Genomic DNA, 23905 nt, shown 5'->3' on the forward strand with positions numbered 1-23905 from the left:
CTTGTCCCCCCGTTTTCACTAACGACGACCAAGGCAATGCCTAAGTAGGTAACGCCTAATCAAAGAACATAGCTAGTCATACTCGTAACATTTAACTTTCACCAATCGATTTTGACACGACATTTATAAACCTAACTTGTCTATGATATACCACATGGTGTGGTATTTTGTGTTTGTATTGTCATATTTTTCATATTTCTATGGATTTAAAGTTATTAGTAGATCTGTTTTGACAATGCATCGGGAAGGAAGTACTACCGCTATGCTTATTTCTACCTATCTGTATAACTCATAAAGGGGCAGGATTTTATGCCATTTTCCTTATTTATGCATACCCTTGTCAAAAACCCTGCGCCCGCCACTGTCTGAAGGGTGTGGTTGCCGGTGTAATTACAGACACGTGAGGCTTAAAATATTCCTACGCCTCAGGTTGTTGAACACAGGGTTCCTTTCCCCGCGAATTTTTGCTTTGTTTATAGGCTAGGGTGCCACTTGCCATCAGGTGGGTCATCTGCTTCGTCCGTCAATTATAATGACAGTCGTTTACTATTCTTCTGACGACAGATCGCTTAATTACATAATCCGTTTTTTTACTAACTAGAGCTTCTTTTAATAAGCTTTTAATTAAAATAAATAAGTAAATTTATATACGTACCTACCCATCAACTTGATGAAACTTTTGACTTAGTAAATCCAGGCTAATACAAGTATACACCTTATACTTTAAGGTGAAATAATTATTGCGTAAAAAGAAATTAGTAAGTAAGTAAAGGCTAAAGAATAAATAACCACGTGCTTTTTCGATAACAGAGGAAATTATGAGAAAATGTAGAGCGGAAGCGATATTATCGTATTATTGTTAATACATAGCTGTTTATGAACTATAAAGTATCAATAATATTAATGAGCACAACGCAATGGACAGTTTACATTTGCTTGCTTTGCTGTAGGATTATTAATAGTTCGGTAAGCTTGCATAATAATGTCGCGGTTTACTGTCTACTATAGCACTGATTTAGTTTGCCACGACTCTTGTTTGAGGCGTGTACTCTCCTTAATTATATTTTAAATTATTTATTTATTTATTGACATTAAAAAAAAATGCAAAACGATTATGTTTTTGAACGCAACAGTGAAGACGTAGCGCGGGAAAGTAATAATCAAAATGGAGATTCAAAGCTTATAAATGGTTACGAATGTAAAAGTGTTAATACGAAAATTGAGACGAAAGTTAAAAAGGCTAGGAGTTATGTGGAGTTATCTATGTTAAATATGGCCAATTCCGTTAAAAGTTTGGGCAGGAACGAGAGGAGAGTTTTAGTTCTTTACACTGGGGGTACAATTGGCATGGTGAAAAATAAGGATGGGGGTAAGTTTTGTTTTATTTTTAGTTCGTTTTGTTTTAAAATCTTTATTAATTAAATAATTGCATTGCAATAAGTAGTTCGTATTCTGATGACTAGTTTAAGTTAAACAAATAAATAATTTATTAATTCAGAAGGTTACAACACCTTTTTAAAACTTTACAGAATATAAACTAAATAGGTTAAATAACAGATTATAATAACTTAAAATAGTAAAGTAAAGTAGAATTCCTAACAATTTTAACAACATCAGCTGATCAATAAATAAACACTATTCAGCCGAATAACTCCGTTTCAATGCAGAGTTGTTCAACTAAGCAAGAGTCAGATAGTATCGTACTGAATAGGATACAAAGCTACCAGTTTCCCTATTCAATTAAGGTAGGAACTTAATAGGAACAAGTGTTTTTTTTATTTAATTTATAGACGTTTGTTTTCAACTGCCATAATAGCTATTTTGTAAAAGGTAGGTAAGTTATGAGCCCGATTAATTCTTCTTGTTTTATTTATACTTTCGACAAGAACCCTGTGCACGAAACTGAAACCCCTATAAGTAGAAGAAATATTTAACTTGCAATACTAGCGTCCTACATACCAGACGTAGGTACTAAACTTGCATAAAAGACACCAACGACCTGTATACGAGACGTACTAAACTTGCATAAAATACACCAAAGACCTGTATACGAGACCTACTAAACTTGCATACAAGACTCATGCGATCTGTATAAGAGACGTGCTAGATAGATCTGCATAAAAACACTAACGACCTGTATACGAGGTACTAAACTTGAAAAAGACACTTGAAGCGAAAGCAGAGTGAACGCAGAAATGGCCCGTACCTTTATAAACCGGTTTTTGCTCCTCTAAGATGTGAAAATCTGATCTCAGTAACTCTGCCAATTACTCGGGTTGGCGACAATAAAACCGTGTAAAACTCGGTACTCCATACCTCGGCGAAACGTGTAGGTACTTGGTATATATTCTCTAGATAATATTATGTAAACGGTATACAACGAAACACGTGCATTTCACATGGTTTCCCCGTGTAACCCTTAACAAATACATCCATTGAGGTACCGTTCACTGCTTAAGTTGCATTATAATTTAATTTATAAGTTTATGAAAAAAAAAATACTAATGCATAATACTCAAGCAGAAAAATAATTAAGATAAATATTTACTTATAACGCGTTATAAAACATAACATGCGTAACGTTATTTATTAAGGGCAGGGTCAAACGATTGTTGATCTTAGTTAGATTACCCAAGCGTCTATACATACGGTACGGTATACATATCAACATCATCATCATCATATCCACCGATGAACTATATCTACCGCTGGACACGTATTTCGTAGGATTTTCTAAATGACACATTCTTGAGCCGCTTTTGTCCAGCGACTCGCTGCGGCTTCCTTTATATTAACTGTTCAAACTGTCTTTTTGTTTGTTACTTATGTTCGACTCAACCGTTGAACTGGAATTGACGAAATTTTGGCACTAATGTAGCACGAATTTAGAAGTTGGATTAAGGATAATAAGAAGGCGATTGTGATATAATAATAAAAGTGTCTATAAATAGCAAACAAACCCAGTATTACATAAATTAAATAAATAATAATTATACCAGTAGCTTTACTTATTACCGATTGGTACTTGAAAGTTCTCAAGGTCGAATTCATTAATTATATTGGTTGGAATTGTTTGATGGCGCAATAAATAATTGGAGTTCTTAAATCGTCACGGTCTAAATGCCTAGAGTTTTTCCACATACGATAACTTATGCGATGGCGTGAAAGTTAACTACGATTTGATATGGGTAAGAAAGCGACAGAGCGACATCTAGTGTCAACGCTGTTTCCCAGGCGAGGACACTCAAGGAACACTCGCCATTCCTTTTACACTAATCCATTGTTGCAGTTTATCAAATCAACCGATTGACGTCCACTTCTGGACATAGGTGTTTTGTAGAGCGTTCCAATCTCCACGATTCTGGGATTTTTTTCCCGCTTGTATCCAGCGGCTCCCCGCGACTCGCTTGATATCGCCTGTCCACCTGGTTGGGGGTCGACCAATGTTAACCGGTGTGGGGTTGCAAATACAACAACTTGGAACCCCAACGTTCATCGGTACTCCGAGCTATGTGCCCCGCCCATGGCCACTTCAGCGTCGCAACTCGTTGAGCTATGTCGGTAACTTTAGTTCTTCTACGGATCTCGTCATTTTTGATTTGATCAAGTACTCCTAACATTGCCCTTTCAATCCCACCACCATTCCGGTTGCACCCTGGATGGTGTAGATTCACAAATCAGCCCGACAAAAGGCGCTGGGGTCAGCTTGTATTTTAATATAACTTAAATTTCGCAGTACTTATACCACAAAAAGGTGCTTTCGAGAATCTTATCAGAGGCTACCCACAGTTGCACGATAATATGTTTTGGAGGCAAAGGTTGAGTGAAGCTGACTTCGATACATCATTTCTAGTATTACCAGGTAATGTGAGGTATGAATGAATGAATGAATGAATACACTTTTATTGTACACCAAAGAAAAAAAAAGTAGTTACAAAGATATAAATACATATAAAGAGAGTACAATTTGGTACCTTTTTCTTTCTTATTTTATTTCTTTAAATTTGGAAGTAGATAAATTCTTACACTTGAATGCATTTTCAGAAGCAAAAGAGCTTGACGTAAGGATTTTCTATAAGATAGTGGAGTATGAAACACTTTTGGATTCATCAAATATGACTGAAGTGGAATGGATAAAAATCTCGGAAGATATTATGGTGGGTTAAATTTTATATTTCTATGTAAAATATTCCTAACCACCTTTTCTTCTAATCTAGAAACCTAATCCCATATTATCGGCAAGACTTCTGTCTTTACTACTTAGACATTTTGATTGCCCGCTTGTCTCGCTATACAAATGGACCTACATAATGGACAGTGACAATGGTCGTTCATTATTTTAAGCAAGACGCCTCAGCCATGATAAACAAATAATTCAAAAATCTGCACTTGTCACTTGTGGGGGATTTAAATCCCCCCAATAATTTTATTTTGTGTTAAATTTTTCTGTCTAGTCATTTTGAGTAAATATAGCAGCTATTTACTGAAAATGTCTAGTCTGTCTACGCCGTTGTAGACAGACTAGACATTTCGTACATTCGTAGATAAATAAAAAAATAAGATTATTTTTGCCATTTAAGAATGAAACAATGCCTTCGTTATAACAGACCTGAATATACCTAGCGAAAACAGGAACTGAAATTGTACTTATTTACCTGAAGGAATCTTTTTAGGAAACTCGGTTTTCCTATGTTCAATCAAAAAAGCGAACGAAACACTAAAATTAAATGATTATTTTCAGAAATACTACGAACAGTACGACGGTTTCGTGGTCCTCCACGGTACCGACACTCTCTCGTATACAGCATCAGCAATATCTTTTATGTTCGAAAACATTGGCAAGGCAGTCGTTTTTACTGGATCACAGGTAATATAGCAAGAAAGGTAGGAACGTACACTTATATCGCAACAATTAATTTACGGACCAAGCAGATTGCCTACCTGATGGTAAGTGGTAAACCATTACCGATAAACTGAGTAACACGCCACTGAAGTTAGCCATTGACTGCAACTTCACCTGGTGGTAATTGATGATGTTGTCTAATGTGACAGGGGGCTAACATGTTAGATAGCTAACACGGGATTTCTACGCGCTATCGTACCAGAACGCTAGATCACTTGGCGGCCTGTCTTCATCGGTACGGACTACAATTGTAAATGGAAAATGTCATCCTCAGATTCCAATATTTGAGCCTCGCAGCGATGGAGCCGACAATTTTGTATCGTCATTAATCATCGCTGGCGGTCTCAACATTCCGGAAGTTACTGTGTATTTTGGAAGCAAACTTTTTAGAGGAAATAGGTAAGTACATAATCCATATTTTTTCCGGCAAAATCTGGTAATGGAGGCCTGAGCGCTTTACCTACTAAGCTACGCATTATATATCTTCATCTGCATATTAATGTCCCACATGGGCAAGGCTCTTTTAGTATTATTTTTTAAAGAATATACCCACTTTGCTACTTGAATGTGAGTTTTAAAGATATGTTAGTGATAATAACCGGGACTGGCTTAACATGAGTTCCGAGGCACGTTTACAACGGCAATTTCTTTTATATATTTAATTTGTTACTGTTATCTACTGGGATCAGAAAAATGCTTTACAGTAAAAAGTAATGGAAATATTTTAGGTGGATAAATAATAAGAGAAGTTAGAAAAAATAGAATAGGTATGTGAATTTGTATAGGTATATTGATACTTTTGATGGCGTGTTCGGTGGCAGATACAGACAGTCCTTGAACAAACAATAAGAGATCCTGTAGATTTATAATACGTTTATCAGTTTGACTGTCTATCTCACTGTCTTATACTCGAAGACCCATTACCAATTTAAAATAACCAATATAAAATTTAGCAATTATTCTTCGTTCGCCGAAATTTAGTCGTCTATCGAAGGTATTCAAATTCACTGTGTTATGTTAAGCTTAGTTTTTATTATAATAATTAATAGTTTAAATTCTTAAAAAGCATATAAAAACCTCGGAACCAACAGGATTTTAATTTCTGAGCGCTTTACTACTAAGCTACGGCTCGCTTTCCACCAGTGCCGAAATTAATATATGACCTGTTTATCAATCTTATAGCGACTTTATTAGTTCTTTATACAGACATAATAAATCAGTGGTAAAACATAAATCTTTAGGGTTTACATGCAAAATAAAATTAGCGCTATTATTAGAGGCCAGTGTACATACATTGTGTAATTTCATTGCGTGACCAAGTACCAACTCATTGGTGTTTCCAATTAACAGATAAGTATGCACTTACAATCATCTTGAGCTTATGTATATTTATCGTATGTTTATTTCATAACTGTAATTGTTACGTAGGTAACTATGTCTATATGTCTAATATTCGAAGACGCATTAAATTCATAGATATTATGTGGACTATAGGATTTATCAGAAAAGTCTAGAACTATACTTAGAAGTTATCCAGTGCAAATGAACTCTAATTACGAAGCACTATTTAAAGGTAAGAAAAGTTAAGGTAACCACTGTCAGTAGTGCCTTTACGCAATAAAAAACGAAGAGAGTGAGTTGTAACGATCGGTGACAACGTGATCCTAATATTAAAACCTCCGCGGTCGGGTTCGTCTGCCAGCCGTCTGTATAATAGGTAGAGTTGTGATTTTCACAGGATGTGTAATTTTGACGTGACAACGTCTTATAAATTGGTTTGCCGGGTGACACTTCAAGAAACTGCGTTACGCTCCGCTCACGTTATGCGCTCACAATGAGAGCGAGTGAGAGGCACGCGCCCGCCTAAGAGCGAGAGAGACAGACATAAAAAGTGAAAGGCACGCGTCCCTTTGTAGTAAACGCTGTTTCATTGTACGCAAATGTATTGCAAGTTATTGTATGTATATTTGTATATAAATACGTATGTATGTGTAAAGGTAAAAATTAAATTTTGTTAATATGAAATTCAGTGCAAGATTCTTTGTATAAATTAATGTTTTAAATATAATTCTTTGTATAAATAAATGTTTTAAATTGTTACTATTATTTCATCCTTCTTCCTACTATACGAATGAATATTCACATTAAAATTATTTTACCACTCAAAGTCGTTGTCACGTAAAACTTTCGCCCGTATACCGACTTTACAGGCAACCAATTTTTTTTTTCTTTTGCATATTTGTTACGCGAGTACTCCTCCAATTATAAACTTATTATTAGGATTCAGTGGCGTACACTTCATATATGCAGAAATGCACTGCCTACCCTAAAAATTTTAAACCACTTTTATAGAAGGATAATTTTTCAATTTTATGCGACTTCCTGTTTATGCCTACCCTGGTTAAAACCCCTATGCACGCCACTGGCTTTGATATATAGAAAGATCAAGGGATCTCTTCGAATACTGTGCCCATCTAAAGCGATTTTGTACTGTATTTTATTTTTTATATTTTTACAATTTTTATTAGTGTTTTTACCTACACTTGGAGGAATTATCAATTTTATAAATTTAAAATGCATAATTTAAATAAGTATATGCCATTCACATCAGTCATATAGCGACTGTAGCGTCATCTAGTAGGAAACGTTGCAGTTTCGATCTACTTTTTCAAAGGTCCATATTACAATGAGACTCGTTTGAAACAAGAGATGACACATTGCTTTTTTTTAAATTTTCATAATGTTTTTTAGTGTTTTTACCTACACTTGGGGGAATTATCAATTTTATAAATTTAAAATGCATATAAATACTGTGACTTGAGTTCCATTCGGTAAGTGTAACTGATGATGCAGACCAGGGATGGCCACCGGAACTATACAGTAATAAGTATTACACAGATTGCGCTTCCTTTGTGGTATAAAAGGGATACGTGTACAAAGTACTATACCTACTAAGTTTAGTAATTATACATTTTACTTTGCGGCGAATTAAGAATGTTGTAGAAAATCTTTACCTACTTGTTTATTTAGTGTTTCTAGGAAGTCTTTTTTTTTACATCAGTCGGATGTAACAACAGTATGACCATGGGCGTACCCAGCTTCTGGTCTAGGAGGGTGAGATTTTAAGGTCTCATAATCCGCGGCTGTTTTGTGAATTTTTTTTAGAGCTCTAACGATACTGGAGCCAAAACTGTATTTTTTTAATTTTTGTCTGTCTGTCGCATTTTTCATTTTTGTCGTGCTGCCCTCCCCTGCCCCTGCCCCTTTGCTACGCTCATGATTATGATATTAAAAACATAATGAATATGACATTAATTAAATATTCATTCTTTCTTAATCTAATTTTATATCTTTGCTTGGTTTGTTTCCCTAGAACCAGAAAGGTGTCCGTAAACAACCTCTACGCATTTGACTCCCCAAACTGTGTACCTCTCGTCGAAGTCGGGATAGACTTTGAGGTGAACAAAAAGGCCATATTCAAACCAAACGTGATAGAAAGGTGCCATCTCCATGCTAAGATGTCGAAGAACGTTGGCCTTCTCAGAATATTTCCTAGTATCAGTTCTTCTGTTATCAAAGCATTTTGCCAGCAGCCGATAGAAGGTAAATTGTTGTATATAAACTTCCCACATCAAAACACATAATTTAAGGGGCTACCATTATAAATAAATAAATATAACATTAAATACACACAACGTCATCTTGTATCCACAAAGTAAGCGTAGTAAATAAGCGTAGTCAATATTTTTATGAATAATATTCTCGTACATAAATACTTATAATATACAGATAAACCCCCAGACACTGAAAAACATTCACGTTTATCACACACACATTTTCCAGTTGTGGGAATCGAACCTACGGCCATGAAAACGAAACAGGGTCTCTACCCACTGCGCCAATCAGCCACCTAATGACGGTATGCATCGAAACAGACCGTCAACCAAGTGTGACACAGCACGGAATCGCTCACAAGTTTAGTGACGTCCTAAGTTAAAAGTAGAAAGAAACAAAAACAAACTAAAATTGCAACTATTGTCTTTATCGAATAATTTTAAATAATAATGCCTAACTGAAGAAAATGATTTGACCGCGTTGCTCAAACACTCATCGCAAATTCGTGGTTAGAACAGTCAGATCAGAGTAGTAAACTATATTGTTTTAATTGAAACAGGTGTAGTACTAGAGAGCTACGGTTCTGGCAACATTCCCTCGAACCGAGATGACGTGTTCAAGGAGATAGCTGCCGCCGTGGCACGAGGCGTCATAGTCGTCAACATTACTCAGTGCGCCACAGGCAGTGTCGTCACACCAATGTACGAGACTGGGAGAGTGAGTGACGCCATCATAAATATCACCATTACTGTCACTAGGACAATACCGATAAAGAACTGTAAAGAATGTGTCTGTAAATCTTAATATTTTAATTCCAGTTGATTGCCGCTTGTGGCGTAGTATCAGGCTACGACATGACTCCAGAGGCCGCTCTCACCAAACTCTCCTATGTTCTGTCCAAAACAGAACTAACTTACCAGCAAAAAGTAGAGGTATTATAAATATCGTTGTTATTTACCGTTACGATTTTTGTTCATTATTTATAAAATTGGTCCAATTGTAACACCTTGACGTACCCCACTTTCACTAAAGACATTATCATCATCATCATATCAACCACAAAACGTATACTGCTGGACATATTATTGTCTTTTGTAGGGATTTTCACTTGCTACGGTTTTGTACCGCTTATAGGTATGCAGCGATATGGTCGTCAACAGCGGCGATGGAATATCTCTACGTGGTCAAATCAGAAATGCAGAGGTCCGTCGAAGAACCAGAGTTACTGACATAGCTACACGAGCTGCGCATAGTAAAATTAGCTATTATTTTGGTAGCTTATCTATCTAATACCTTTAAACGAACAGTTCTTGTCAATACATATATACGAGTGAATCTCAAAAACGGGTTTAACGATTTTCATGAAATTTAGTTTGCAGCATCTAGAGCAGCTAGGTTTCATTTTTGGAAAACGTCATGTTTTTAGGTAATGAAAAAGTGGTACGATATGATTAGAATACGAAAGTAAATTGGACCTTCATTTACAAGGTTTAGGTCAATCGGGCGGTCCCGAAATCAATGGACCCCAGCTTGATTTACCATAAAAAGCTAGCTACTAATATTTTAATATAAAATTAAAATTAAGTCTATAATATATATTTTTTAAATTTCAGATGATGGTAACAAACATAAGAGGCGAATTAACAAACACATCATCAATAGCTATTGAGGTAAGTTTTAGTTCCAGAATCAGCGATCAACATAATATTAAAGAAAGTGTAAACAATCGAATATATAAAAGTACCTATTTCATATTTGGGTATAATTGGATGTTAGTTATCATACGCGAGTTTTAATGATCGCGTAGGGAAGGCAAGATTTGTCATCGTTCAGTTATTCACTTGAGCAATGTTGTAACTACTTCTAATTGGAATTCCAATTCAATTTATTTAAGAACCAACGAATAATATATTTTTTTAGGGAAATAATGATTACAAACTAAATTTATTAATTTTTACAATAAATACGAGTATAAGCCGTCTAACTGTTTACTTATGGACATGGTACCCAAAAGGCTGGCGCTATTACCCCTTTGAATTGCTAGACTTAGCAGTTGGGCTAAATAAGCGCCAGCTCTTGGGTCACCAAAGGACCAATTTTTGTGACACGATATTAAATTTTTTTTTTTATTTAAGTGTTTATTATTCAACTAGAAACGTTTTTTTGTGTATTTGTAGTGACTCTACCACTGGTTCGGAATGCAGATTCTATTCAGGAGAAATGTATTTTCTAAATTTCAGGTTGTAATAGAATATCATCCCCTACTTAACCACCCTCAATGAGGGATTTTCCAAAACGATTTATAGCTATTTTTTTGCCACTAAGGAAATATAACCGAGAACGGACAGCAGCGTCCTCTTTGCTACCATCTTCTGCGATCACCAACTCAGAGTGATGCCCTCCCGTTTGGAGAGCAGTGGACTGTTAGAAGATGTTGACGATGACTATGATTCGAAACAATGAGTTATGTGCGAATTAAAATGTATCAATGATTTTAGGATAACACCCTGGTCGATGCACTAGCCACAAGTCTAAATATACAATCGCCAAAGAAGCTGATAGAAGTAACAGATAAAGTGTTCAGTGCTTTATTACTTTATGCAATAGAACATGATGATGCTAGAGCGGTTAGGAAGATGTTAGGTAAGACTATTAGTTCAATAACATATGGACTTTGATAACTAAGCCAGTATTGTAACATCTATTCTTAAAATAATAATGATTTTTTTCGCCCCTTTTTCAGCTTGCTTCCACCTAAACAGTCTCTTTTTTTTTTTTTCGTTCTCCTTTTTCTTTCTCGCTTCTTTATGACATATCGGTATATATTTTATATATTATAGTATATATTTTTTATATATTATATGTGTACGTTTATGAAGTAAGTATATTTAATTTTATTTATTATTATTTATTAATTTTTGTAATTTATGTTTATTATTTGAGTATTATTTTGTATACACTCTCTTAACTTCGTGTAGGTTGCCTAGTAGAGATCGCTTTTAAGCGACAAGGCCGCCTATTGTACCTTTCTTTTTTTTTTTGTTCTAATTCTTTGTATTTGGTGTACAATAAAGTGTATTTTGATTTGATTTGAAATATAAGAACGGCAATGATGATGATGATCATGATGATGAAAATATGAATTTTTTGAGCGCTTATTAATATAATGATTACAATACGAGACGTTACACCGTGGCTGATTGCCTCATATGGTGACAAAAGGGCTGGCAAAGTTTTTGCATAAAGAATCAGCGTGGCTGTTCAGCGCGAAAATGCAGCCCGCATTCTTGGTACTCACTCCGTGTAGTTCTCCTGTAATTTACGCATCAAAAGTGCCACCTATGGGCCTACTTGATTAAAGATATTTTTGACTATGACTTTACTATTCCACGCTGGTATGACCTTAATAGTAATTAAAAAAAAAAAGTTTGATCTCAGTTTAATCTGCAGCAGTAATACAGTGGATAGTAAAAGTAAATGGTGTAAATATTTCAGATATGGGTGCAGATGTCAATGCTGAAAACTCTGAAGGCAAAACAGTTTTACATGAAGCAATACTAAAGGGTAATGTCCCGATTATAGAATATTTATTGAAGAATGGCGCCAACGTACACTTGAAGACAAGGTCAGACAAAACTAATTTAATCACTAGTTATTAACCTGTTGCAATGTCCCGTTTTCCCTAACTTCATTCTACCATAAAGGGTTGTCTGTAGGAGATCACTTAAAGCGATAAGACCGCCTTTGCGCATTTTATATATTTTTTTTTTTTTGTTTTTGTTATTTCTTGTTTTCACTTTTAATTGGTGCAATAAAGACTTTATCTATCTATCTAACAAATTAGTTCAATATTAGATATAAGTAAGCAAATAAAAATATAGAAAACGTTATTTAATGTTAAACAACTATGAACCATCTACGTCAACCTATTACCGTCCCACTACAGGGCACGGTTTTTCTCTCAGAATGAGAAAGGTAAATCCAGCCCATCAATCTGGCCTAGTGCGGATTCAATGAATGAATGAATATACTTTTATTGCAAACCACAAAAAGGACATAAAAAAAGAAAAGTGTAACAAAACAACATATACGGCAGCCTTATCGCTTCATAGCGATTTCTTCCTGGCAACGAATAGCGTATAAAAACGAACACAGAAATAGGATTGGTAGACTTCACTCGCCTAGGCCTTTGAGAACGTTATAGAGAACTCTGAATCCTGCCCGTTTTCCATCACGGATAATGCAATTGCAAAATACAAAAAGTTAGAGGTGCGGGCCGGAAACGAATTGGGTCCCCCGAAAGGTGGGCTGAAGCTCTAACCAGTAGATTATACTGCTGAATAGTTTCACATTTCATTTTATAATCTATTTTATCACTAGCAAAGCGTAATTGCCTGTAACATTGAATTTTTAACTAATCGTCATTATAATAAAATTATCCAATTCAATATAAACAGGTGCGGTGAAACGCCTCTACTGACAGCAATACATAAAGACGATCACACAGTTATCAATTTACTAAAACAATGCGGTGCTCACCTAACAAATGCTGATAATAAATCTGTAGCGGAAATGCTCTCATTGGCAGCTAGAAGTGGTATGGTCAATAGAATTGAGTCTTTGAGAATAGCTGGAGCAGATCTGAATGCTACTGATGAAATTAAACATACCCCGTTGCATAAAGTAAGTTATCAGATGAAGATATATAAGTTATCATCATACTTAACATCTAAGTCTGTATTAACTGTAAGTCATTACTAACAAGGCAGTATCTACGTCAATGCGGAACGGCATAAGTTTTGGTTACAGTAATTTTGTCATTATAAACCTTATAATAAAACAACCCTATTACTTGATATGTGCCAGATATTTCATTAAATTGATTACCATTTATACGAATGTGCTACTAATTCGTATTTAATTAATAAATAGTATTCAAGAAATAGTTTAAATTATTTTTAAGTTTGTTTATAATTATGTTAATGGGTATTTTGATATTAATAAGGGTGAATTTCGAGTTGGTATCTATGCATTGTTTGAGTCCATACAGGACTGAAGTGTATCGTAAAAGCTCACGTATTTATATCAAAATACCCAACAACTCAATTCATGAACAGTGGTTGTAGATTAAATATAATTATATTTGTTTCTTGAAAACTATTTTTAAATTAAATTAAATAATTTATTAATATTAGCGCATTAATTTATTAATAATAGCGCATTTGTAAAAATTGTAATGAATTTAATAAAATATCTGGCAAATTTGAATTTATTTATCAAAAGTTTAATTATTTACCCACTTTATAAAACTACTGCGACACACGAAACAATTGCGTATATTTAGTACAAAATATAGCCATCTCATTAAAGCGTTCTTCGCTATGACAATTTCTAAAATCAATGCACGTTCAACAATTATATTATAAGCAGAATCAATCTGTAACATTATGTAATGTTAAATGTACATTCATTGCAACTAAATAATTCGTTAGATGACTTTATTATGTTAAGTTTAACTTATGTGTACATTTATTAACATCTTAAGATCAGATGATAATATATCGACACATGCCATTTATCCATATATATCCATGGGTAGACAGTCTTTACAAGAAAATATCTGGATAACATTTTTAATCTTCAACAAGAGAATCTGGATAGATTGTGTGTGATCTAGAGAGATTGTTATGTATGTGTGTTTGATTGTGTTAGTTTATTAGTTTTTTTTTTAATAATATCATCAGCACAATATATTATTATTAGAAATTATATTTATAATTTAGTATTTACATTAGAAAATAGACATGATTGTGTAGAAAAATTTTACGTCTATTTTTTATCTCCATCAAAGTTATTTTAGAGTTACTCTATATTTCGATAAATCATTATTATCTACTAAGGAAATATTAATAGGTTCTTACGTGTTTTAATAAACATTGGTATAAATGTTCGGTTAATTTTCAGGCGGTGCTATGCAATAGTTCTGACGTCGTACGATATCTTCTAGCACAAAAGGAAGTACAAAAGGATTTAATGGACGTTCTTGGTTTTACACCATTAGACTGCGCAGTTAAACTTGGCTATCAGAATATCATTGATATGCTGAATCAATAAACAACTTATCACTATCAAGTTTTATTTTTGTTTCTTCTTTCCATTAACAGCTACAACTAAGTTTAGGTAATTTAGAACCTGCCGATTTATTAGTTCTGAACACGGTCTCGATATATTTACTGCAAAGAGGTTCCTTATACAATTGATGAATTTCTAAATTACAAGTTTGCTCTAAAGTATGTAGCTTCGCTCTGGTAGCTGGTAAACTTAATGTATATTAGTTGAAATCGTTTTGAGTTTTTGAAGTTATACTTTTTTAGCGGCGTTAGGAAAAAAACATGGGAGTGAAATTAAAAGATATAACGATATGCGCGCACACATAGTTACACGTTTTTAACAGGATGAAGGTAGTAGTAGAAACCGAATGAGAGGGGAATATATCGTCCGCAAACTCACTTTTTGCGATGCGCGCATACCGTCATAAAAACCGGCACCCTGAAGTTAGCTATAAGGTTTTACGGTATACAGTTTCTATTGTCAAAGTCTGCGAGCTCATTCCTGTGATTTAATTGACTCAATTGTATAATAATCTCAAATTTTAATGTTCAGTGAAACTTGGCGGTCCTTTAATGAGATAACTATACAATGCGTTATAATAAAAATTTTGTAATATTTTTATCTTGTTACGCCAAAGAAGTATAACTTCTATAGAGTGTACATAAGTAGGTACACACAAGTTTTTTTTTTCAATCCGATGTGTTAAGAAATTTCAGCCTTGATAAATTTCCTTCATCAGATTGATGATTAAACTAAAAGACAGCTTAGTTTTCAGAATCGATTTATTTTCAATAGGTGCCTACTAAAGAAATCTTACTTTACAACAAACAATTGTAACTACCCACTACTCTCGTGATTTAAGTTGGTCAAAATTGTGAAGCTGTTAATAATTTTAGGCAATGTTTTTTCGTCTATTGGACAAGGGCTGTAAAGCTCGCAGTTTTGACCACCACGTCCTTTTATTGTTGCTATCTCAAGAGCTGTTGTATTTACTATTGACGATAGAAGTTTGTTGCTGAAAATAAAAGTAACATTTAATATCAGAAATATTAAACTGACATAACTTAAAGATGCCACAGAATTAAGAAATACAGAAACCGTGTACATGACTAATATTGAAGCATCACAAGCACTCCACTTCAGTAGTGTTTCTCGAACAAGCGGTTAATCATTTGATTCCATTTAGCAGTTGACAGTAATTATTTTACCTCGATTAATGTTCGGAACGTTTATCATAATATATGAAAATCAGAAAAGGTTTCTGAGCTAGCAACATTCCGCGGCTTTGAAGTCAGACGTGCGCGGGGCTTTCTTACTGTTTTTGGGCACCATACACTTCATGAAATAATAGCGAGTTTATTTTAGCGATATGAGGGTTTTGTATGTTTTTAATTAAACCTACTGATTTTATGGACATACAACTTTAGAAATGCTTTACCTCATAATTTCTTTCAATGTTTTCATGACCTCAGGGCTTTTAGTCATCTGACTGGACCAGCAGGCTACTCTTTCGGGACACCCGCGGCTATTTGATAACAATTTTTCTGTTATGTACAAAGAAGAATCAGATTCATTACCGAAGGCTGCTGTAATAGAAAAGTATGTGTAAATACTTGAGAAGTCAATAGCATGCACATTATTTGAATCTAAAGCTAAACGAAAACAAAGGGATCGTGCGCAAAGCATTCTACTACTTGTGACCAATTATTACAATTCGTTTTACCTAAATACTTGTGCACTGCAGGTAGCACATATGTAGTTTTAAAATTAAATTAATTTCCAAACTTCCAGACGCAAGGCTTAAAACTTTTTACTAAAACCTCTTTTTGTTTAACAAACGTATTTTAATAACTGACAGAAAACTTAAATTCTGTCTGGTTATGACATTCTCATTTCAAATGAATTCGCTCAACAACAAAATGTCAGTTGTATAGAGGACATTAAAAATCGAACTTTCGGGTTACAAAATAAAATTTTCAGTGTCCATACCATTTCAAAGGACAGGGCGTTGGAATAAATTAGCTGTAAGTATTTCATCCCACAACTTTTTCGTACGCTTAATTTTTTGCCCAAAATGTAACCTACGGTTTTTTTGACAAGAAATTTTCAGTAGGTAAGTAACCCGAGGTTCGGATATTCATATTATGTATACAATAATACCTAATCTACTATGAAGTCGTCCGACCTAGACTTAATGGATAAACGAGTGATTTGGACCACGATATTAGATAAAAGGCATGCAGGTTTCCTCGCGATGTTTTCCTTCACCGTTGAAGCAAGTGATATTTTAATTACTTAAAACGAACATAACTTAGAAAAATAGAGGTGCGTGCTGGGATTCGAACTCGGCCCCGGAAAGTGAAGTCGACTTCCTACCCAATGCCCTATCACCGCTTAAAAAAATTACTAAATACCACCACTGTCTAAACGGAAGAACTCACACACTTCCTTCGTTTTCGATATGATCTTGATCTATGATCTAAAACTAATAAGAATTAATTGTTTTTCCTAGAAGACTTTTATTAAAATGCAAGTGGCAACTGGTTCTAGTGTTAGGAAATGAAGCGCAGAAAACCGAATGAGTATTCTGATAAAAAATATTGAACTTGGCAGGTCATGGAGCAATTGTACCTGATTGAGATATTCATAGACACGGTCACCATCTATGCCACCGAAGAAGATGAAAAGAGCAGCGCGAATAAAAATCTTATAATAAAAATTAAATTTGGGCCAAAAGTACAGTTTATTATCAAGGAGGGCCAATTGGCTCTAAATGAGGACAAGAAAGATGATATTATGGAATGTGATGAAAACGGAAAGCGAAAATGGACTAGGACAATAAGAGTGGGAAAATCATATTTATTCCCGTCATATCCTGATACTGTACTTATGACCCTTAGCAAGTTTCCACTTGAGATCGAAATATGGAACGATGATGAAAACGAAGTCGAAATATTTGTTGGTATTGGTACAATGTTTTGGGAAACTGAGTTCTATCATATGTTGAAAGAAACTGCTGATCCTTCTAAAGTACATGAACCTTTGTCGATAAAACAGAATACAGTGCTGTTTGCGGAATGTTGTTGTAAACGAGTGGGAGAGATATCATTTATTCTCAGAGTAAGCGCTTTAGGGGAAACTATCATTACAGAGTTCCAGCAACTGTTGACAGATCCAGACACCTTTGTTTTTAGAACCAACAAAGCACCAAGCATGTTTCAATGCAAACGAATTGAAGGGGATGATCCGAACTTCTGTATGGTAGGTAGTTTATACGAAACGACTACTTTAGAAGATCCAACTGTGGTTATTAAAGCCCAGCAGCGAATAGAAGTCTGCACGGAATTACAAAGCTGTGGTTTCGCACAAAATAATCGCGACTACAGTTGTAGGCACGAAACTGAAGATCCTTCGGCCCAGAAGAAAACGAAGTATCCTATTGATAAGATTAAAATGGGTGAAATTGTAGGACCATGTGGTAATACAAATTGTCCATTAGCTCATAAAGTTAAAACTTATATTCGAAACTTGGAAACCTATAAACGAGAAGCCGAAGGTAAAGTGACCGGTACAAAGGGAGATAGAACAAAAAAGATTTGCGGTTCTTGTGATTGCAAAGATGACCGCTGGCATCGCGATGAATGTCCCGAAAACTATAACGAAGAAGGCAAACTAAATAAGGTCGAGTGTAAAGGTTGTGGCGGTATGACAGCAAAAAGCCATACTTGCGAAGACACCAAAAATAAAGCATTTGGAACTGGCTGTACACCTAAGTCCAGTAAAACAACAGTTGCGTATGTCTTCAGTGTAACCAAAGTACCCGGTTTCAAAGAATCTCTGTATGGAAAAAATTACATAGTTGAGAACCTGACAAATATAGATGCAGAGCTTGACAAAACTCTCTCATCTTACAGTAAGGGATGCGCATGTGGCCGTACAGGATGCACTTGGAGTCAAGAACTGGAAAATACATCAACACCAGCGATCATACAGCAACCCGAAGAAAATAAAATAAGTACACCATGCTCAAAGCCATCAGAAAATAAAGTATTTAATCAGAATGTTTCTAACCTAACCCAGTCTTTAGTTTACAATGTTGATGTTAAGGAAAAGGAGCCAAAAATAAAAATGGCAGTTTATGATTGTGTAACGGTGCCTGATAATAAGGACTGCAGATGTAATCCGCCCAAGCCTACTCCACCCTGTAAAACATTGGACTGCGAATGTATTACAGGAACCGCTGACATCCAGATGAGGAAAACACACAGACCTTACTGTCCATCTTACAAACACAAAGATAACTGCCCAGTGACGGTAAGAAACGAAGACGAGGCTAAGAAAGCTGAAGATGATGAAGACGAAGCTGAACCCCTTCCTTACGGCTTGCCTCCAATAAAGCTCGGGCCCTGTCCTGTAATGGGAAGACCTTGTTCAATTCCAGACGGGTTCGCCAGAATGTACAAAACTGCAGCGTTACCTGCCTTGCCACCTAGTTACAGCGACGCAGGTAAGGTTTGCTGTTCAAAGGAATACGAACGAATAAAGAAAGCACTGAAGGACTATATGAAACATGAGAAGGAAAATGATTATAGATGCGTAAACAGGTTCAACTTGGACACTGAAAGGAGATGTTGTGACAGAGAGGATATTCTTCTAGCGTTAACGGGTAAAAGCTGCTGCGGAGCTCACAAAATGGCTGCACAGGAAAAATATAAGTTAAAAGAAGATAGTAAGAAAAGTTAACAATTAGAATAACATTGATATTTTATTTTGTAACCCACTAGTGTAAATAGTTTAAGATCTAAATACACTTGTACAACTGATGTCGATGTTTTATTTTTATGCATAATGAATTTGGTAATAGTTTTTAATTATAAAGAAGTCTTTGCTCGTGTTCATGATATCTGGTTGAGTACTCGGAACTGGTAGAGCGGCTAGCTACTTGACTTTACCCGACAGTAGCTGGCTTGATAATAATAATGAGTATACTTAAACATTGACAACGAGTATACTTAAACATTGACACATCATTTATTGTAGATATTATTTCTTAAATATTCAAAATGGCTGAAGATGAAGAAGGCGATAAGAGAAAGAAGAAGAAAAATGCTTCCAAGTATAATTACAGTTTTGGCGACGTGCATCCAGGTAAACCTTTAAAATAAAATATTTCGACCTACCTATACCAAATTTTAGTCTCAAAAAGTAAATCAGTAGATAAACGCGTAAAGTCTTTATAGCCTCTGCTGAATCGAGCTAATATGTAGCGAACCACGATCAACGGGATCTGGTCGGCCTACTATCATCATCATCAACCCGTTACCGACACAGGACACGGTCTCCTCCCACAGGACACGGTCTCCTCCCACAGGACACGGTCTCCTCCCACAGGACACGGTCTCCTCCCACAATGAGAAGCGTTAGGCCATAGTTCATCACCAGGTCCAGAGTGGATTGGTGGACTTCACACGCCTTTGAGAATATTATGGAGAACTCTCAGGCATGCAGGTTTCCTCACGATGTTATCCGTTACCGTTGAAGCAATTGATATTTTATTTAAACGCTATGTGCGTACTAGGGAAATTATGTGGGATTCGAACTAAGGTCCCCAGAAAGTAAGGCCGAAGGCCATTAATCTAAGTACAGGTACAATTAATATTAAAATTATTGTTTTAATTTTAGGAAACACAATTGGCCACAAGGGATGTAATCCGTTTCTCAAACCGGGGTACCCAGTTCCGGCGGAGATGGGCTGGCTGTGGAATTCTACGGACGTTCCAGGGATGAAGGTGTTACGCATTTCTTTCATATTAGTGATTATGTTTCAGTAGACATATAATCGCCAAAACGACTAAGACTGTATTTATACATAACAAGTCTATTTGCTATTTAGACAGTTTTTATGTTTCTAAATTGGTAGCCGCCTGTTATGGCAGTTATGTTATACCATTTTGTTAAACAAAGGTGCCACACTAATCAATCGACATCAATCGTCATAGATGGGATAACAATCTAATAGGTACTACTTTGACCTTTGCAGCCTCGGCGTGGTTGGCAGCCAGGCATTATTGGTAAAAGTGTGGCCAAAATGATGACGTTTAAATGTCCACGCGGCGGTCAGGAGAAGGACAAGAATAAGAAGAAAAAGAAGAGAGGTCGCGCTGCCGGCGCTGATTTGGGAGGGGGTGACTCGGAACCAGATGAGCCTTTAGAACCCAAGCCGACTTTAAAGGTTCAAAGGAAAGGAGATGTGTTTACGATTCTGGTAAGTTTGGCAATGCGTAAGAGTTTGAGAACTAAGAACTGGCGTTTATATAGAAGTGTCCCGGTTTTGGTATCGATTCCAGGATCGGGCAAAAGATGATTAGGTAAGTGATAGGTTTGTTCTGCTCAAAAAAATCTCATCCACCAGCTTGGAGTTAGGAAAATTGCCTATCCCTGTGTCTCGGAGACAAAAAAACGATCTATTCAGAAATAAATTACGTTTGATTATAAATAGGTACAGGACACATTGAAACTAACAACAACACATCGTGATGAAAAGCTGAGGCTATTTTGCTTTCGTTTATCTACTCATATTTTTCATTTAAATTTTCCTTTTACTTGTCTTTTGTTATTTATATTCGTATTTATTATATAAATAACAAAAGACAATAAAATAGACAAATGATTTGTGAAACAAAAAGTATTCACGATAAATTTACAAAACAATTTAAAAACATAAATTTAAATGCCGAATTCTCCTGTCTTTGTACCGTCACTATGAAATTGAACAGACTATACTTATAATATACAGATAAACACACAGACACTGATTGGAACAACTTCTTTTGGAGATGGAAGACCTTTACTTTAAAGCATCTAACTGACTCTGTAAGCAGAATGGGTAGCTAAAGTATTTCATAAGATATTTAAAAACTTAATCTCCAGTTCTTTTTAGGTGAATCCCCTTAAAGATCTCACAGAAATCAGTCCGTACGAAGATCCCTACGTAAACTGCGACCCCATGGTATTCAAGATCATCAAGAAAAGGAGTCCAGAGGAACAGGCGAAGGTTGAAGCAAGGAAGATGGTCAAATTGAAGAAAGAGCGAGACGCTGAAATACGTAAAGCTTTGTCCGAAGCTGTCGAGGATATCTGCAAGTGTGCTTACATGGATGTTTTCTGTAACGATTTGACGGCTATCGATAATGTTATAGATAGTTGCCCAGCGTTTAAAGAACCTGATTGCGTTTGTAAAAGTGAATCTCTGAGTTCCTTATCTAGCAATGCTACTTGGGATATCGAATACACACCACCTTTTGGCTGTTTCGATTTAGCTCCGAAAAAGCGTAGGAACTACATCCATGTTGAGACCCAATACATTCCCGCAGATGCTGGGATTGTTGAGCCACCAAGGATAAAGTGTAAAAAATCATCTGCGTCCATGAAATCGAGGAAGAGTAAGGCGAAGAAGATTTGTTGCAGCCCGTGTCGGTAATGCAATCTTGGTTTTGGATTTTCAAATTTTAGTGTGTTGTGACAGTGGGATTTTTTCTAGAAATATTAAAAAAGGGTATTATGATATTTTTACAATAATTTTAATAAAATTAGTTTTAAAACTGCTTACTTGATTTGTAAAACTAACTACAATAAACTTTATCTTATTTGTGTATTATATTTTTTCATGTACAAAGGCAGTTCGATCAATAATAAAACACACACTATTACATTATTCACCAAAGTAGATAAATATCTTTTCAACAAAACAATTTTTTCTGTATGTAGTATTTCATAATAATATGGAGAACGTTTCTTGAAAAGATTTTATTTATTTCTTACTTACTCCTCGAATTGCGATCCAAATGATGCCAAGCCGTGGCCTTATTCAACAGAGGTGCGAAAATACTCGTTGATATTATCAATAACCCACCAAGCATTAAGGCCATTGGGTTTAAATTGATCTTTGGTATACTCTGAAACAGGCAGGTTCATTTAATGTCAACAGATAGTGTACCAAGGATAAATACCCTAAGTTTTTTCAGCAGTGATATTACTTTAATTTAATACTGCCTATATTAAACGAAAACCTATAAAAACGACCATTATGTGCAAAAGTGATAAGCATAAGGAAGAGTAGGTAACCGCAAAGAGGATACAAACACCACAATGTAAAATAAAGGAATTTATGAAGAGTCGTAAAACTACCGGTAGAGACACGAGACAGATAAATCCCTTAAAATATAAAACTAAATGGTTTAATACTCACAATGCCTGGGAAACCAAATTGCGCCACGGCATTGATCGTTTTCTTGAAAGGTATTTTTAAAAATGGTATTGAAAAATCGAACCCAACCTGAAATAAAAATAAAAATGGATAAACTTGCAATCCGGGAAGTAGTATTATATTTGCTTGCACCATTTTAAAAAATGTGGGTGTCGTCCAAATTAAGAACAATTATTATAACCTGAACACTTTAATTTTATTTATTTGTTCATAGAGAGCAGCGAAGTATAAAGATAGATTTAATTTTCGTTGTTGTTGGACAAAGTTTTTTCTCGAATTATCACAATAAAAGAGCTATCTTGTTAACTTAAATCATAAAAAATAATATGTTGATGAAGGTTTATCAATACGATCCTTCCGGTAATCATGACAAAAATAGCGATAGATACTTACCTCAACATCCTCAGAATCTGCGTTGAAAGTAAATATTCTTGGTTGCCTGGATTCATTTTTCAAATCGTCACTTGATACAAAACCCAGTATACTACTCGCTATAATAAAATTAAGAGAACACAGAAGCATCATTTTCAAATTTCGAAGCGAACTTAATTTATTTATTTATCTTGCGAGTTTCTGAAAGAAACTTTGTGTAGAAATCCGAGTTTTTTTTTAAATTATAAGTAACTGATAGTTTAGTAGGGTTGAAAATATTTGCAATTGACCTTTACAACAATTGTTGGACTATTTTGTTCGAATTTTGAATTATCATTTTAGCTAAAAATCAACCATGTTTATTCCACCATAACTTTAGTCTGTTTGGCGACATTTTACGATGAGTTTACAGAAATAGCATAGGAAGGTACTGCGAGCCTTACGGATTCGTGTTTCCGCGTATTGTTGCGAAAAATTATAACGGTTTAGAACATACAAGATAACGATCGCCATGCGTTACTTAGTAGAAAAATAGACACGGCATTTTACCACAGACTGTTTACATAGCACATAAAACAAAATTGAAGTGTCTGTCTGTCATGACGGAGCTTTCACAGGTAAAGTGAGGACTCGCGGGG

At 35.2% G+C, this 23905-nt stretch overlaps 3 protein-coding genes across 4 annotated transcripts; 2 read left to right on the top strand and 1 right to left on the bottom strand.

Moving 5' to 3' along the window:
* Positions 1-1036: 1036 nt before the first annotated feature.
* On the top strand, positions 1037-14656 carry LOC120632280 (L-asparaginase 1). The gene is made up of 13 exons (XM_039902104.1): positions 1037-1369; positions 3737-3862; positions 4045-4157; positions 4742-4867; positions 5178-5302; positions 8277-8506; positions 9078-9235; positions 9337-9450; positions 10132-10188; positions 11017-11161; positions 12014-12143; positions 12976-13201; positions 14483-14656. Exons 1-13 carry the CDS (start codon positions 1102-1104, stop codon positions 14630-14632), a joined length of 1968 nt encoding a protein of 655 aa, XP_039758038.1. The 5' UTR covers positions 1037-1101; the 3' UTR covers positions 14633-14656.
* A 791-nt stretch (positions 14657-15447) lies between these two features.
* LOC120632367 lies at positions 15448-23417 on the bottom strand. Its single transcript, XM_039902224.1, has 5 exons — positions 23289-23417; positions 22878-22964; positions 22455-22584; positions 16068-16215; positions 15448-15644 (listed from the first exon to the last, which is right to left on the bottom strand). The coding sequence occupies exons 1-5, from the start codon at positions 23415-23417 to the stop codon at positions 15467-15469; spliced, it is 672 nt and encodes a 223-aa protein (XP_039758158.1). The 3' UTR covers positions 15448-15466.
* Positions 16498-22203, top strand: LOC120632366. 2 transcript variants are annotated; one of them, XM_039902223.1, is made up of 5 exons: positions 16498-16653; positions 19670-19777; positions 20312-20418; positions 20670-20894; positions 21570-22203. In XM_039902223.1, exons 2-5 carry the CDS (start codon positions 19693-19695, stop codon positions 22107-22109), a joined length of 957 nt encoding a protein of 318 aa, XP_039758157.1. In that variant the 5' UTR covers positions 16498-16653; positions 19670-19692; the 3' UTR covers positions 22110-22203. The 2 variants fall into 2 exon arrangements, with proteins under 2 accessions (XP_039758157.1, XP_039758156.1); XM_039902222.1 differs by lacking the exons at positions 19670-19777; positions 20312-20418; positions 20670-20894; positions 21570-22203 and adding an exon at positions 17243-19452 and having other exon boundaries at positions 16503-16653.
* Positions 23418-23905: the final 488 nt, after the last annotated feature.

Source organism: Pararge aegeria, chromosome 19 (assembly GCF_905163445.1).
Source record: "Pararge aegeria chromosome 19, ilParAegt1.1, whole genome shotgun sequence".
In the NCBI taxonomy this organism is placed as follows: domain Eukaryota; kingdom Metazoa; phylum Arthropoda; class Insecta; order Lepidoptera; family Nymphalidae; genus Pararge; species Pararge aegeria.